Source organism: Schistocerca americana, chromosome 8, assembly GCF_021461395.2.
Source record: "Schistocerca americana isolate TAMUIC-IGC-003095 chromosome 8, iqSchAmer2.1, whole genome shotgun sequence".
Taxonomy (NCBI): domain Eukaryota; kingdom Metazoa; phylum Arthropoda; class Insecta; order Orthoptera; family Acrididae; genus Schistocerca; species Schistocerca americana.
Genome location: NC_060126.1, coordinates 404,972,422 through 404,986,463, shown reverse-complemented (window position 1 = coordinate 404,986,463; position 14,042 = coordinate 404,972,422). Strand labels below are relative to the sequence as shown.

Here is a 14,042-nt window from a genome sequence, read left to right as displayed (position 1 = left end):
TCTTTCAGTGCTCTGTCAAACTCTTCACGCAGTATCTTATCTCCCATTTCATTTTCATCTACATCCTCTTCCATTTCCATAATATTGTCCTCAAGTACATCGCCCTTGTATAAACCCTCTATATACTCCTTCCACCTTTCTGCCTTCCTTTCTTTGCTTAGAACTGGGTTGCCAACTGAGCTCTTGATATTCATACAAGTGGTTCTCTTCTATCCAAAGGTCTCTTTAATTTTCCTGTAGGCAGTATCTATCTTACCCCTAGTGAGACAAGCCTCTACGTCCTTACATTTGTCCTCTAGCCATCCCTCCTTTGCCTTTTTGCACTTCCCGTCGATCTCACTTTTGAGACGTTTGTATTCCTTTTTGCCTGCTTCATTTACTGCATTTTTATATTTTCTCCTTTCATCAATTAAATTCAATATTTCTTCTGTTACCCAAGGATTTCTATTAGCCCTCGTCTTTTTAGCTACTTGATCCTCTGCTGCCTTCACTACTTCATCCCTCAGAGCTACCCATTCTTCTTCTACTGTATTTCTTTCCCCCATTCCTGTCAATTGTTCCTTTATGCTCTCCCTGAAACTCTCTACAGCCTCTGGTTAATTCAGTTTATCCAGGTCGCATCTCCTTAAATTCCCACCTTTTTGCAGTTTCTTCAGTTTCAATCTGCAGTTCATAACCAATAGATTGTGGTCAGAATCCACATCTGCCCCTGGAAATGTCTTACAATTTAAAACCTGGTTCCTAAATCTCTGTCTTACCATTATGTAATCTATCTGATACCTTTTAGTATCTCCAGGATTCTTCCAGGTATACAACCTTCTTTTATGAGTCTTGAACCAAGTGTTAGCTATGATTAAGTTATGCTCTGTGCAAAATTCTACAAGGCGGCTTCCTCTTTCATTTCTTCCCCCCAATCCATATTCACCTACTATGTCTCCTTCTCTCCCTTTTCCTCCTGACGAATTCCAGTCACCCATGACTATTAAATTTTCGTCTCCCTCCACTTCCTGAATAATTTCTTTTATCTCGTCATACATTTCATCAATTTCTTCATCATCTGCAGAGCTAGTTGGCATATAAACTTGTACTACTGTAGTAGGCATGGGCTTTGTGTCTATCTTGGCCACAATAATGCGTTCACTATGCTGTTTGTAGAAGCTAACCCGCACTCCTATTTTTTTATTCATTATTAAACCTACTCCTGCATTACCCCTATTTGATTTTGTATTTATAACCCTGTAATCACCTGACCAAAAGTCTTGTTCCTCCTGCCACCGAACTTCACTAATTCCCACTAGATCTAACTTTAACCCCTCCATTTCCCTTTTTAAATTTTCTAACCTACCTGCCCGATTAAGGGATCTGACATTCCACGCTCCGATCCGTAGAATGCCAGTTTTCTTTCTCCTGATAACGACGTCCTCTTGAGTAGTCCCCGCCCGGAGATCCGAATGGGGGACTATTTTACCTCCGGAATATTTTACCCAAGAGGACGCCATCATCATTTAATCATACAGTAAAGCTGCATGTCCTCGGGAAAAATTAATCTACAGTATACAATATGAATACACACATCAATCGAATGGTCGAAGGTTCCTATCACTCGGCAATTGCGAATGCAATATAGAAATTCATAAATGAAAGACCCTACGACTTATCTTAGAAGAAAGATTAAGGAAAGGCAAACCTACGTTTCTAGCATTTGTAGACTTAGAGAAAGATTTTGACAATGTTGATTGGAATACTCTCTTTCGAATTCTGAAGGTGGCAGGGGTAAAATACAGGGAGCGAAGGGCTATTTGCAATGTGTACAGAAAGCAGATGGCAGTTACAAGAGTTGAGGGACATGAAAGGGACGCAGTGGTTGGGAAGGGAGTGAGACACGTTTGTAGCCTATCCCCGATGTAATTCAATTTGTATATTGAGCAAGCAGTAAAGGAAACGAAAGAAAAATTCGGAGTAGGAATTAAAATCCAGGGAGAAGAAATAAAAACTTTGAGGTTCCCCGATGACATTGTAATTCTGTCAGAGACAGCACGGGACCTGCAAGAGCAGCTGAACGGAATGGACAGTGTCTTGAAAGGAGGGTATAAGATGAACATCAACAAAAGCAAAACGAGGATAACGGAATGTAGTCGAATTACGTCGGGTGATGCTGAGGGAATTAGATTAGGAAATGAGACGCTTAAAGTAGTAAATGAGTTTTGCTATTTGGGAAGCAAAATAACTGATGATGGTCGAAGCAGAGAGGATATAAAATGTAGACTGGCAATGGCAAGGAAAGTGTTTCTGAAGAAGAGAAATTTGTTAACATCCAGTGTTGATTTAAGTGTCAGAAAGTCGTTTCTGAAAGTATTTGTATGGAAGTGAAACGTGGACGATAAATAGTTTTGACAAGAAGAGAATAGAAGTTTTCGAAATGTGGTCCTACAGAGTAATGCTGAAGATTAGATGGGTAGAACACATAAGTGATGAGGAGCTATTGAATAGAATTGGGGAGAAGAGGAGCTTGTGGCACAACTTGACTAGAAGAAGGGATCGGTTGGTAGGACATATTCTGAGACATCGAGGGATCACCGATTTAGTATTGGAGGGCAGGGTGGAGGGTAAAAATCGTAGAGGGAGGCCAAGAGATGAATGCACTAAGCAGACTCTGAAGGATGTAGGCTGCAGTAGGTACTGAGAGATGAAGAAGCTTGCACAGGATAGAGTAGCATGGATAGCTGCATCATACCAGTCTCAGGACTGAAGACCACAACAACAACAAATGAAAGACTGCAAGTAAATAAAATCTGCATGTACTATCTTAACGACTTTAAACGATGAGTACGAGAGTAGAAGTACTTTTGAGAATGTGGTGTATCTCTGCAAAACACTTACTGGTGTCAATGGTCCAGCAATTAAATAAAATATAAGTTGAATTACAGGGAAACAATAGATTTCTACTTCACGTAATTAGTTATGAATAACAACATAGCTCACGAGATATTCACTTCAAAAAGCGTACTACGTCTTCACTGCAGAAGCCACGGAAATCTCACAAGTACACAAGTCGATACTTCGAAGTATTTCTATCTCTCGTGATCGCGCACAAACTGCTCCACTCCCAAGTCTTTCCCGCGACTGTGCGTCCGTCGCGCCGTCACGTCCAGCACTCCCCATGTCCCGTCCCATACTGGCCATCACTCTCCCGCTTCCATCCAGTCTCCCCATTCACGAGCGCTGTGATTTGCTAGAGCACTCGCGCCATGTCTTCAAGCCAACGCACCCACACAGACATAATGAAACACTTTCCAAATACTGGATTTACATTTAAATAACTTGAAATTAAATACATATTCCTACGGCTGGACCATAAACACGTTCTAACACACATTATTAAATACATAAACAAATTAAATATACATATATCATTGGAATAGCAACAAAAGGTAGGCCAGTAGCCTAAAGTCTTTGTGCTTTCTAAAACAAAGTAAATATTTAACCAATTTCTTCATAAATAGTATATATCAAATATAAACAAAGGCATAGATGATTAAGTATATTTATAAGCATGCTGCTGCCGTTTTTTCGTGTAACTGTGGAGTACTTATGGCCTGACGCGATCGATAGTAATCGGCCACTTTGACCTCCAATAACTCATGTACTATTGAAGTTAAATGCCTGTAATTTATATCAATTTAGGTTTACACCAATAGCTTTCTAAAGACACGTCGAAATTGGATGAAGCTTTTAGATTTTGGAAATTCGTTGCTGGGTGTTACTTCTATAATTTACCGACAGATAAACTAACAAAGATATTGAAAACCTAATTACACCATCAAAATCGTCGTGTAAATAATAGTAATGCACATGGTTTTTTTTTTTTTTGAGGTATCATGATTCATCTGCCTACTATTAATTTCCATACCAACTGTGAAATGTCTGCCATTAAGGTTTCACAGAGTTCGCCATCTTTGGCACTCGCAGCGTGTCTCTTTCATCGACATACCGTCACCACGGAATCCCCAGCCACGCGGTTCCTGGACCCCGGCTAAGGTTCGCTACCACGTGTTTGCTGCCGGGCCCCAGCTTGCAGAGCGGCCCGTGCGGCCGCGCCAACTCCCAACTTACAAGGGAACCTCCCCATCGCACCCCCCTTAGATTTAGTTATAAGTTGGCACAGTGGATAGGCCTTGAAAAACTGAACACAGATCAATCGAGAAAACAGGAAGAAGTTGTGTGGAACTATGAAAAAAATTAGTAAAATATACAAACTGAGTAGTCCATGCGAAGATAGACAACATCAAGGAGACCGGGAGTCAAGGAGCGCCGTGGTCCCGTGGTTAGCGAGAGCAGCTACGGAACGAGAGGTCCTAGGTTCAATTCTTCCATCCAGTGAAAAGTTTAACTTTTTATTTTCAGTTTATGTGACAAACTCTTATGTTTTCATCACTGTTTTGGGAGTGATTATCACATCCACAAGAAAACCTAAATCGGGCTAGGTAGAAGAATCTTTTTACCCATTCGCTAAGTGTACAAGTTAGGTGGGTCGACAACATATTCCTGTCATGTGACGCACATGCCGTCACCAGTGTCGTATAGAATATATCAGACGTGTTTTCCCGTGGAGGAATCGGTTGACCTATGACCTTGCGATCAAATGTTTTCGGTTCCCATTGGAGAGGCACGTCCTTTCGTCTACTAATCGCACGGTTTTTCGGTGCGGTCGCAAAACACAGACACTAAACTTATTACAGTGAACAGAGACGTCAATGAACGAACGGACAGATCATAACTTTGCGAAAATAAAGAACGTAAAATTTTCACGCGAAGGAAGACTTGAACCAAGGACCTCTAGTATAGCAGCTACTCACGCTAACCACGGGACCACGGCGCCCCTGAGCTCACAGTCTCCTTGATGTTGCCTGTCTTGCGCATGGACTACTCAGTTCGTATATTTTACTAATTTTTTTCACGGTTCCACACAACTTCTTCCTGTTTTCTTGATTGATCTGTGTTCAGTTTTCCAAGGCCTATCCACTGTGCCAACTTATAACTAAATCTGAGGGGGGTGCGATGGGGAGGTTCCCTTGTTAGAATATTTCCAGGGAGCCACAACTCGCCCGTTACCTCACAACTGCATTCTGTCTGTTGCTGTTTCCTCCCAAATGATTACACTTGACTACACTTAAGAGTTGTAAAGCTACCGTAGGCTACCGTAGACTATCACAAGTAAGCGGAGATTGCGGTAGTTTTCTCAGTAGACTTGTTCAGTTAAGTTGCTACCCGCGTTACCTGTAAGTTTGGTGTGTTGCATGTGTATCGGCGTTACCTCATTCAAATCGCTTCGTTTCATTTTCTTGTTACATTTAAGACCCAAAGAAACTGGTATACCTACCTAATATCGTATAGGACCCCGCGAGCACGCAGAAGTTCCGCAACACGACTTGGCATGGACTCGACTTATGTCTGAAGTAGTGCTGGAGAGAACTGACACCAGGAATCCTGCAGGGCTGTCCATAAATCCGTAATAGTACGAGGGGGTGGAGATCCCTTCTGAACAGCACGTTGCAAGGCATCCCAATTACGCTCAATAACGTTCATGTCTGGGGAGTTTGGGCCAGCGGAAATGTTTGAACTCAGAAGAGTCTTCCTGGAACCCTTCTCTAGCAATTCTGGGCGTGTGGGGTGTCGCATTGTCCTGATGGGATTGCCCACTCCCTTGGGATCCACAATGGACATGAATGGATGCAGGTGATCAGACACGATGTTTACATACGTGTCACCTGTCAGAGTCGTATCTAGACGTATCAGGGGTCCCACACCACTCCAACTGCACACGGCCCCACCATTACAGAGCCTCCAACAGCTTGAAAAGTCGACTGCTGACATGCGGGGTCCATGGATTCATGAGGTTATCTCCATACCCGTACACATCCCTGTTATTGCAGGATCTTTTTCCGGCAGCAGCGATGTCGGAGATTTTATATTTTACCGGATTCCCGATATTCACAGTACACTCGTGATATGGTCATAGGAGAAAATCTCCGCTTCATCGCTACCTCGGAAATGCTGTGTCCCAACGCTCGTGCGCCGACTATAACACTACGTTCAACACGTTAAATCTTGATGACCTGCCATTGTACCAGCAGTAACTGATCTAACAACTGCGCCAGACACTTGACTTATACATAAGTATTGCCGACCACAGGGCCACATTCTGCCTGTTTACATATCTCTGTATTTGAATACGCATGCCTATACCAGTTTCTTCGGCGCTTCATCGTAGAATGATGCTGAAACCGGAAGCGTTAAACTGTCTAGAGCCTGACCAAGGATATACAGGGTGTAAATTTTTAGTTGACAAACTAGAATAGCTCGAAAAATAAGCTTCACATGAAAAAATGTGTATAATCCAAAGTTGATTATTTTAGAGGGGTACATCTGCTGGTGCTACAATTAGCCCACCACCCGAGCCCCCATAGGGGCGGGGTGAGAGGCAATTTTAAAATTTCAAATGAGAACCCCCACTTTTTATTGCAGACTCAGATTCTACATTAAAAACTACGTACATTATGTCATAAACATTTGTTTTGATTCGTGGTAATACTTATTTACTTCGTAAATTTTGATTCACTAAAAGCCGGCCGAAGTGGCCGTGCGGTTAAAGGCGCTGCAGTCTGGAACCGCAAGACCGCTACGGTCGCAGGTTCGAATCCTGCCTCGGGCATGGATGTTTGTGATGTCCTTAGGTTAGTTAGGTTTAACTAGTTCTAAGTTCTAGGGGACTAATGACCTCAGCAGTTGAGTCCCATAGTGCTCAGAGCCATTTGAACCATTTGATTCACTAAAACTAAAACTCTCCTCTCACCCCATAGGGTGAGGTTCGATAGAAAGGAATTAGAGTTTTACAAATATTGACCCAAATATTAATTTCTTCCGCAGATTCGGATAAGTTGTGTTTGTTTCGTGGTCATGAGGTCACACAACTTTTAATTATCAAACAAATCATCTGACTAACTAACTAACTAACCAAACATCCTACTCACTAACGAGTGAACTCATTAACTAAAAAACTAACTGACTCACGAACCTAATTTTTCATTAGATTCGAAGTAAACACTCTTGTTTGTCGAGATGTCTCACAACTGGGGTGCTTGCGTAATTAGAGTCGTTTAATTTCGGGTGGAAAAACGTAGAAAACGACATTCATAAATTTATTGACTTATATCACATTGGTCACACCATATCGCGGCTCTTACGTCATTTACATTTTTTTAATTACAGCGCCAACTAATAAGAACCAAAACAAATGTTTAAGACAAAATGTACGTAGTTTTTTATGTAGAATCTGATTCTGCAATAAAAATTGGGGTTCTCATTTGAAATTTTTAATTTGCCTACCGCCCCACCCACCCGGCGGCTGGGGTGGCGGGCTAATTTTAGCACCAGAAGATGTCCCCCTTGAAAAAAATCAACTTTGGATCCTACACATTTTTTCGTGTGAAGCTTATTTTTCGAGTTATTTTGATTTGTCAGGTTAAAATTTACACCCTGTATACAAAGGCCCGCGTAACCTACCGTATATTAGTATGCGACAAGCGTTCTTCAATATGCTTCATCCTTTGGAAGTGCGGGAGTTGTACAATACAAGACAGAAGCCACGTGTACGTAATGCGGAACCATATATCATAATGCAGTGGCTACTCATTTATGAGATCAGCTTCACAAGTGTAGAGTCTGTCCATAATTTATCGAACATGTGGCTCAGGAACCTATACAGAGACCAGGAGAACCTTCGGGGGGCACTTGTGAAACAACTACTGAAACATCGATGCCTACTATGTCTGCGTCCACATCTGATGAGTAATCTAGTCACTCAAACGCCAAATCATAAGTTTGATCGGGCACTCCTGCAACAACTTCTGTCAGAGACGATGACGAAGTCCTCGCTAGAATCGTCTACGCTTCAGAAGTATTATAGAACGTTTCATTTAGTACAAAATAACAGAACAGTGATACAGATTTCTTATGTGTGTGCATGTAAACTGTACTTCCATCAAAAGTAAATGTCTTGGTTACATAGAGGCCAGAAGCTACGTTATTAAATCATTATTATTACATATAAAATGCAATTCATTTTCAGCAAGCATATGAAATACATAATGGACTTATGCTGAACGATATGCTGTTCTAATTATGTGCAAAACAGACAAACAAAGAGAAATCGTCGGCTCCCAATTTCTCTCCTTCACATCAATTTATGTTTCATTCCCTACGAATGCTACCTATACTACCAGTAATCCTACCATTTACTACGTCATTTATGTACTTTACTCACCTCTACTCTCAGACCTTCACATATATCTTTACGGCATCTTCTCATTTATTTCTTGGCTTACCCAGGACCCTTATAGTTGTAATGCAGGCAACGAAACCTTGCTTAGGAAGTCGGGTACGTGACCTGCCCATTGCAGTCGCCTGCTCTTTTGCTAGTCTAAAAACGTTGAACTGGTTCACGATCTCATAAATTTCAGTATTTATTGTTGCTTTCCAAGTATCTTCCTTTCTCATCGGGCCCCATATTCTTCTCATCGCCTAACTTTCAAATACTAGAAGCTTCTGCATCTCCCTTTTAGTTAGTGCTCAGTTTTCTGAACCATAGTGGACAATGCAGCATGTAATGGCATTGCAGACCTCCATTTTCGCCGCATATGATACATCTTTAGACTAGAACGTGTATCTGAGGGCATATAAACATCTGCATCCAGCAAAAATATAAGTGGAAAGAAGTCCAGGAATGTTCTGTACAGAAAGTATTTCATTTACATCTTTGGGTATTTGGTTATAATTATTGTACCAACTCCCCAAGTTCCTGAACTGATCAGCAGACTTGATCTTTACCCGTCAATTGCGAAGTGCTCTTGTGCACGTTCATTTCTATTTTCTGTCCGGCTGTACTCCTTGCTATGGCGTCCCTTTTGTACATCTCCCTAAGATCTTGTTCACTCTCGTTCACAAGCGATGTGTCGTTTGCGTAAGCAAATATCTGAAACCAGCCACCTTCCGTTCTTAGCGCATCACAATCTTCTCTCTTACGACTCTCTCCAGGATGAGATTAGACAGTGCATATCCCAGTCTTACTCTAGTTCTTGTGGGGAAAGACTGTCAATGTGCTCCTCCATTTCTTCCTGTCGCTCTTGATTCCCACATAGGTGGTAGGCATTGCCTTGCCGTAGCACTGTCCTGCGGGCGAGAGAGTTAGTTTGTCACCGAGAACCTTTTAGCCGTACTCGCCATAGCGTTGTCACTGGCAGTTCTAGTCTAGCTGGACAGGTCTCAGCACAGAAGCTAAATAACTCAATGATTTTCTGATAGTAATAATATTAATAATAATGTAATAATAAATTGAGGCAAAATTTGGGGAATATCAGACAGAATTGAGACCGGCCGTTCGTGTCCAGAGCAAACCTAAAGCTAACCGTAATACATCAGAGAATTTGTTGCAAAAATTTAGTCATCACATTTACTGATTTCCGAAAAGCTTGTGACTCAGTTGACCACGAATCGCTCTTCGAAATATTAAAAGAACAGGATCTAGATCTGAAATATTTGCAATCATAAAACAAACACTGACAGAAGTCGGCGAGGTTAAATTTATGCGGTAACTCTCACATCCTTTCGTAATCGAAGCGGAAGTAAGACAAGCAGATAGTCTCCATTATTTCTCAACAGCGTCCTTGAGAAACGCCTCAAACAGAAATCAGTCCTCAAAATTCACGAACCAATCATTTTAAACAGACACATGTTATCTATAGATTTCCAGCGTTTGAAGACAATTTAACAGTCTCAACTACAGCAATTCCTCGAATTAAAGTGCATAAAAAGTCGGTCTCCAAATACCTTTGAACAAAATACGTGACATACAACAAACAAGCACCAGAATTCCTGGAGGCGAAACACGGCAAAATGAAACCAGTTAAGCAATTTAGATACCTCAGTGAAACCATTCAAGAACATGGAATCGAAAGAAAAGAAAGATATTAGATGTCGAAAGGTGGAAACTGCACAGCAACTTAACAAAAATATCTGCAACAAGAAATGTATCTCCAAGCGCGGAAAACTAAGATATCATAAAACAGTAATTAAACTAGAATGTCTGAGTGGACCAGAAACACTAATTTTGAACAGGAAAACAGATATTGTAAACATTGAGAAAAAGGAACGCAAAATCCTAAGAAAAATTTTGGGTGCAAAGCTTGTAGACGAACAATACCGACTCATAGGCAAACAGGAAATCAAACAACATACAATCTCCATAGTGACATTAAAAAACGCAGGTTATGATAATATTTACACACTGAAAGAAGAAACCCAGACATACTCACAAAACAAATAGTCGAGTTTTCTTACAACAGCAGTAAAGCCAAAGCGGACACGATTAGAAAATGGCTGGAGAGATCAAAACTGATCTGAAAAAAAAAAAATGGTTCAAATGGCTCTGAACACTATACGACTCAACATCTGAGGACATCAGTCCCCTAGAACTTAGAACTAGTTAAACCTAACTAACCTAAGGACATAACACACGTCCATCCGAGGCAGGATTCGAACCTGCGACCGTAGCGGTCACGGTGGTGGTTAGTCTCGCTACAAAAACCCCCTATGGTCCCTAACCCCTGTATCCGTCGTGATGCTCCCTATTTCCTCACCATTATTTGTTGCTAAGAGGCCGTGTAGGTTTCCACAACCATTTACATTCCGAGTGGGTTTCTGAAGCAATTGCTCAAAAGAACTGTCGAGAAAACTTTTAGTACAATTTATGACAATGTTTTACACCTGCCACCAACACTGAACATGTATTTTCACGAACATACTAATACTCACTTATATGAGGAAAAGTACCACCACAGCCATATCTTGAGAATGACTTTATTGTCTCACACGACTAGTTTCGACAGCACATTACCACCATCCTCAGGCCCCACCACTGCCAAACTTCCGTTGGAGACAACACGGTGTCGAGTAGAGAGTCCTGAGGAAACCAACCCACGAGTACAAATAACAAGGACTCCACAATAAATGTGCCAAGGAAATCTAATACTCTTCCGGATGTGGTGGGGTCAGGGGATGGCGGTGATGTGCCACCGAAACTGGTCGTGTGAGACAATAAATTCATTCTCAAGACTTTGAACATAGCTGCTAAAGTTCAGTGACCGTGTCAGAATTATATTAGAACAAATAAGCCCTCGGTCATAAATATTAAGTCAAAATTGACCAGGTTTCGACACTACTATGAGCGTCGTCTTCAGAATTAAACTAACTGTTCTAAAACATATTAGGTATATAATACATTAATAAAATTAAAGTTTGTACTGACTGGAAAGAGATGCAGCACTTACAAGTCACATTTAAAAAAAAATCTAAGCCAGAAAAGCGACGTCATGAATTCTCAAGATACAGCTGTGGTAGTACTTTTTCTCATACATAACATCAGCTGAAGTCCCTCACCCATGCAATAGGATGGACATCCATATATTAATACTCACTTGTTGGCTGATATCTCAAGCCTACAGGATTAGAAACATAAGGATGTTATTCATACTTATCAGGGATGCTACCTCGTATGTACTAATACAAAAGAAATCGGCTTTTGTTATAAATAAAGTGATAAACATTATTTAAGACCAATGGCCTACCTGGCGATTAAAATGGTTAAAGTACTGGAAATAGTAAAGGACCCAACACAGAGCCGTGTGGTACATCATGTAGGGATCTGTAGCGGTGTGCGGACGGGCAGTGGAAATGACGCTGGTGTTGCAGGTGCGCGCACGAGCTGCTGCGGCGGCGCGACAAGAAGAAGAAGCGGCTGTGCCCGGACTGCCAGCGCTCGGTGAGCTCGCGGCTGTACCTGTACTGCGACGACCCGCACCGCTCCAGCTTCAGCCTGAGCAGCGTCAGCCTGCGCGCCTCCAGCCTCACGCTGGACTCGCAGCAGGCCACGTCGTCCGTCTGAGCCCGGCTGCGGCCGCCGCCGCCGCCCCCGCCGCCCCCACCGCCGCTGGCGCGCTCGTCCACGTGCCCCGCGGCCCACGGCTGGCGGCCGTCTCGAGGCTCCCCGCGCCGCCCCCCGCACGCCTTCTCGCAGACCTCCTTCTAGGCGCCGGCTGTCGGCAGACCGGACTCCGAGAACAGAGCTTCCCACTTTGGTTGGGCGTCGAGGCAGGATGTGATACTGTCGAAAATGTTGGCATTCTCCAGCGTGTGGAGACGTGGTATTGGTTCGGGTGCGAGGAGATGGGACTCAAACTGGGCATCGAGGGTGGACACTGCGGGAAATGTTGGGTGACAAATGTACGAGAAGATACAGTGCCTGACAGGTCTCCAACAACACACCTTCTCAGTAAACTCTGGGCAATGAGACAGAATACAAAAATGTGGAGCATGTTTGTCACCTCTTGTGTATGGAGATGACATCTGCCTGTAGGGACTGCGGCAATAGAGTTCCATATTGGTCGGCATCGAGACTGGACGTAAAAACTGTGGAAAACATGGGGTTCCACTGGCGTGCAGAGATGGACTGCTGTCTAAGGTGAGAGCAAGTGACACCCCAAGGAGAGATCATCTCAGATAACTCAGGGCATCGAGACTGGGCACTGTACAAATGGTGGGAACCGCCAGTGTGTGCGGGTGACATTTCGCCAAACAGAACTCCGACAATCAGTTAATTCTCGGTGTCGAGGCTGGCTGAAATATAGCGGAAGCAGAGCTTCTCAACACTGAATGAGTATCAAGGCTGGCTGTAAAACTGTGGGAGATGATGGAATCCTCCAACATGCGAAGAAAAGGGGTATTGCCTTAGATGTGAGCAGATGAGACTCTAATAACCGAGCCTGTCAGTTAATACTGGTCATCGAGTCAAGACACTGTGAGAAATGGCCTTATATTGCTCAACAGGGGTCCAACAACAGAGCTTCTCAGTTACATCTAGGGTTCAAAGCTGTATGTAATAAAATGTTTAATGCTGACGCCTCCAATGTACGGATAGATTGCCTTGTGGTACTCGCGCAGAACCTGAGTAGCAGTTTGAGAAACGGTTGACAGAAGTGGACTGACACAAGGCTTGTGAACGCATTGGCTGCTAAAACCGTATGAAGCGAAGGCTATGAGGATAGCTTGTGTAGTGACAGCATTAAAGTGAGCACCACTTTTAAGAATTTTGCAGTACAGTATGAGAAGCATATGAGGACGAGGTGTAAGTACAGAGCTGAGACAAATCATCGTCATTAATTGGCTGCTGAAAACGTCTGAAAGGGAGCCATTTCCATATATATGGCACCAAAGTAACAGGTAAAATCAGTCAGTCGTCAAAGTGTATGGCAAGCAAGCGAGAAGACAGCTGACAAATCTCAGGTGAAACACGTTTTGTCCACAAAACCCCCATCTGAGACAACAGAAGAGGAAAAAAGGATGGAATGTAATCTGAATTGAGATTTACGGTGATGTCTCGTAGTGATCAGTATCTTCAGCGAATGGAAACTAGGTTAATGAAGCTGAAGTCAGCACACAAGCAGTTATTTGTATAGCTCTAGGTAAGGTGATGTAGTAGTAACTAGGACATTCACCTGAGAATTCAGATGGTGGCCAGCATGAAACGGGTCAATGAAATTCAGGAATACTACGCTAGAGAGATCATGAAGTGCGTATTAGTGGCGAAGATTTAGTGGAAAAACATGTTCTGTGAACCCCAAATGCCAAACGTGGTGACTGCGAAGGGTCTCTGTGCTGTGATCGATTATGGCGGCTGCGTGTTTCTACGGTAGAATTTCTCGTCAACCAGCCACTTCTATCAGATGATTTCCTACCATTCCAAGTTCTTGTGCAACCTCCACTACTTGCTGCTCTTCGTGCAAATTGTGAGAGAAGAGTTATGGATTCCTCGAAGTAAATCTGAGAAACTGCTGCAGCTTAAGCTTGAGGGGGAAACATAAGGTAACTGATGTTTCTCAGAAATTAACAGAGGAAATGTAAAATGTTCACAGATTCCACGAAATAACCCG

At 42.7% G+C, this 14,042-nt stretch overlaps 1 protein-coding gene across 1 annotated transcript in view; it reads left to right on the top strand.

The window, feature by feature from the left end:
* Positions 1-11,998, top strand: part of LOC124545888 (43 kDa receptor-associated protein of the synapse homolog) — a 109,917-nt gene extending 97,919 nt beyond the window's left edge. The window contains exon 9 of the mRNA XM_047124847.1: positions 11,806-11,998. Coding sequence (XP_046980803.1) covers positions 11,806-11,998 — 193 coding nt within the window. The remainder of the gene's footprint in view (positions 1-11,805) is intronic.
* The last annotated feature ends 2,044 nt before the right edge of the window (positions 11,999-14,042 follow it).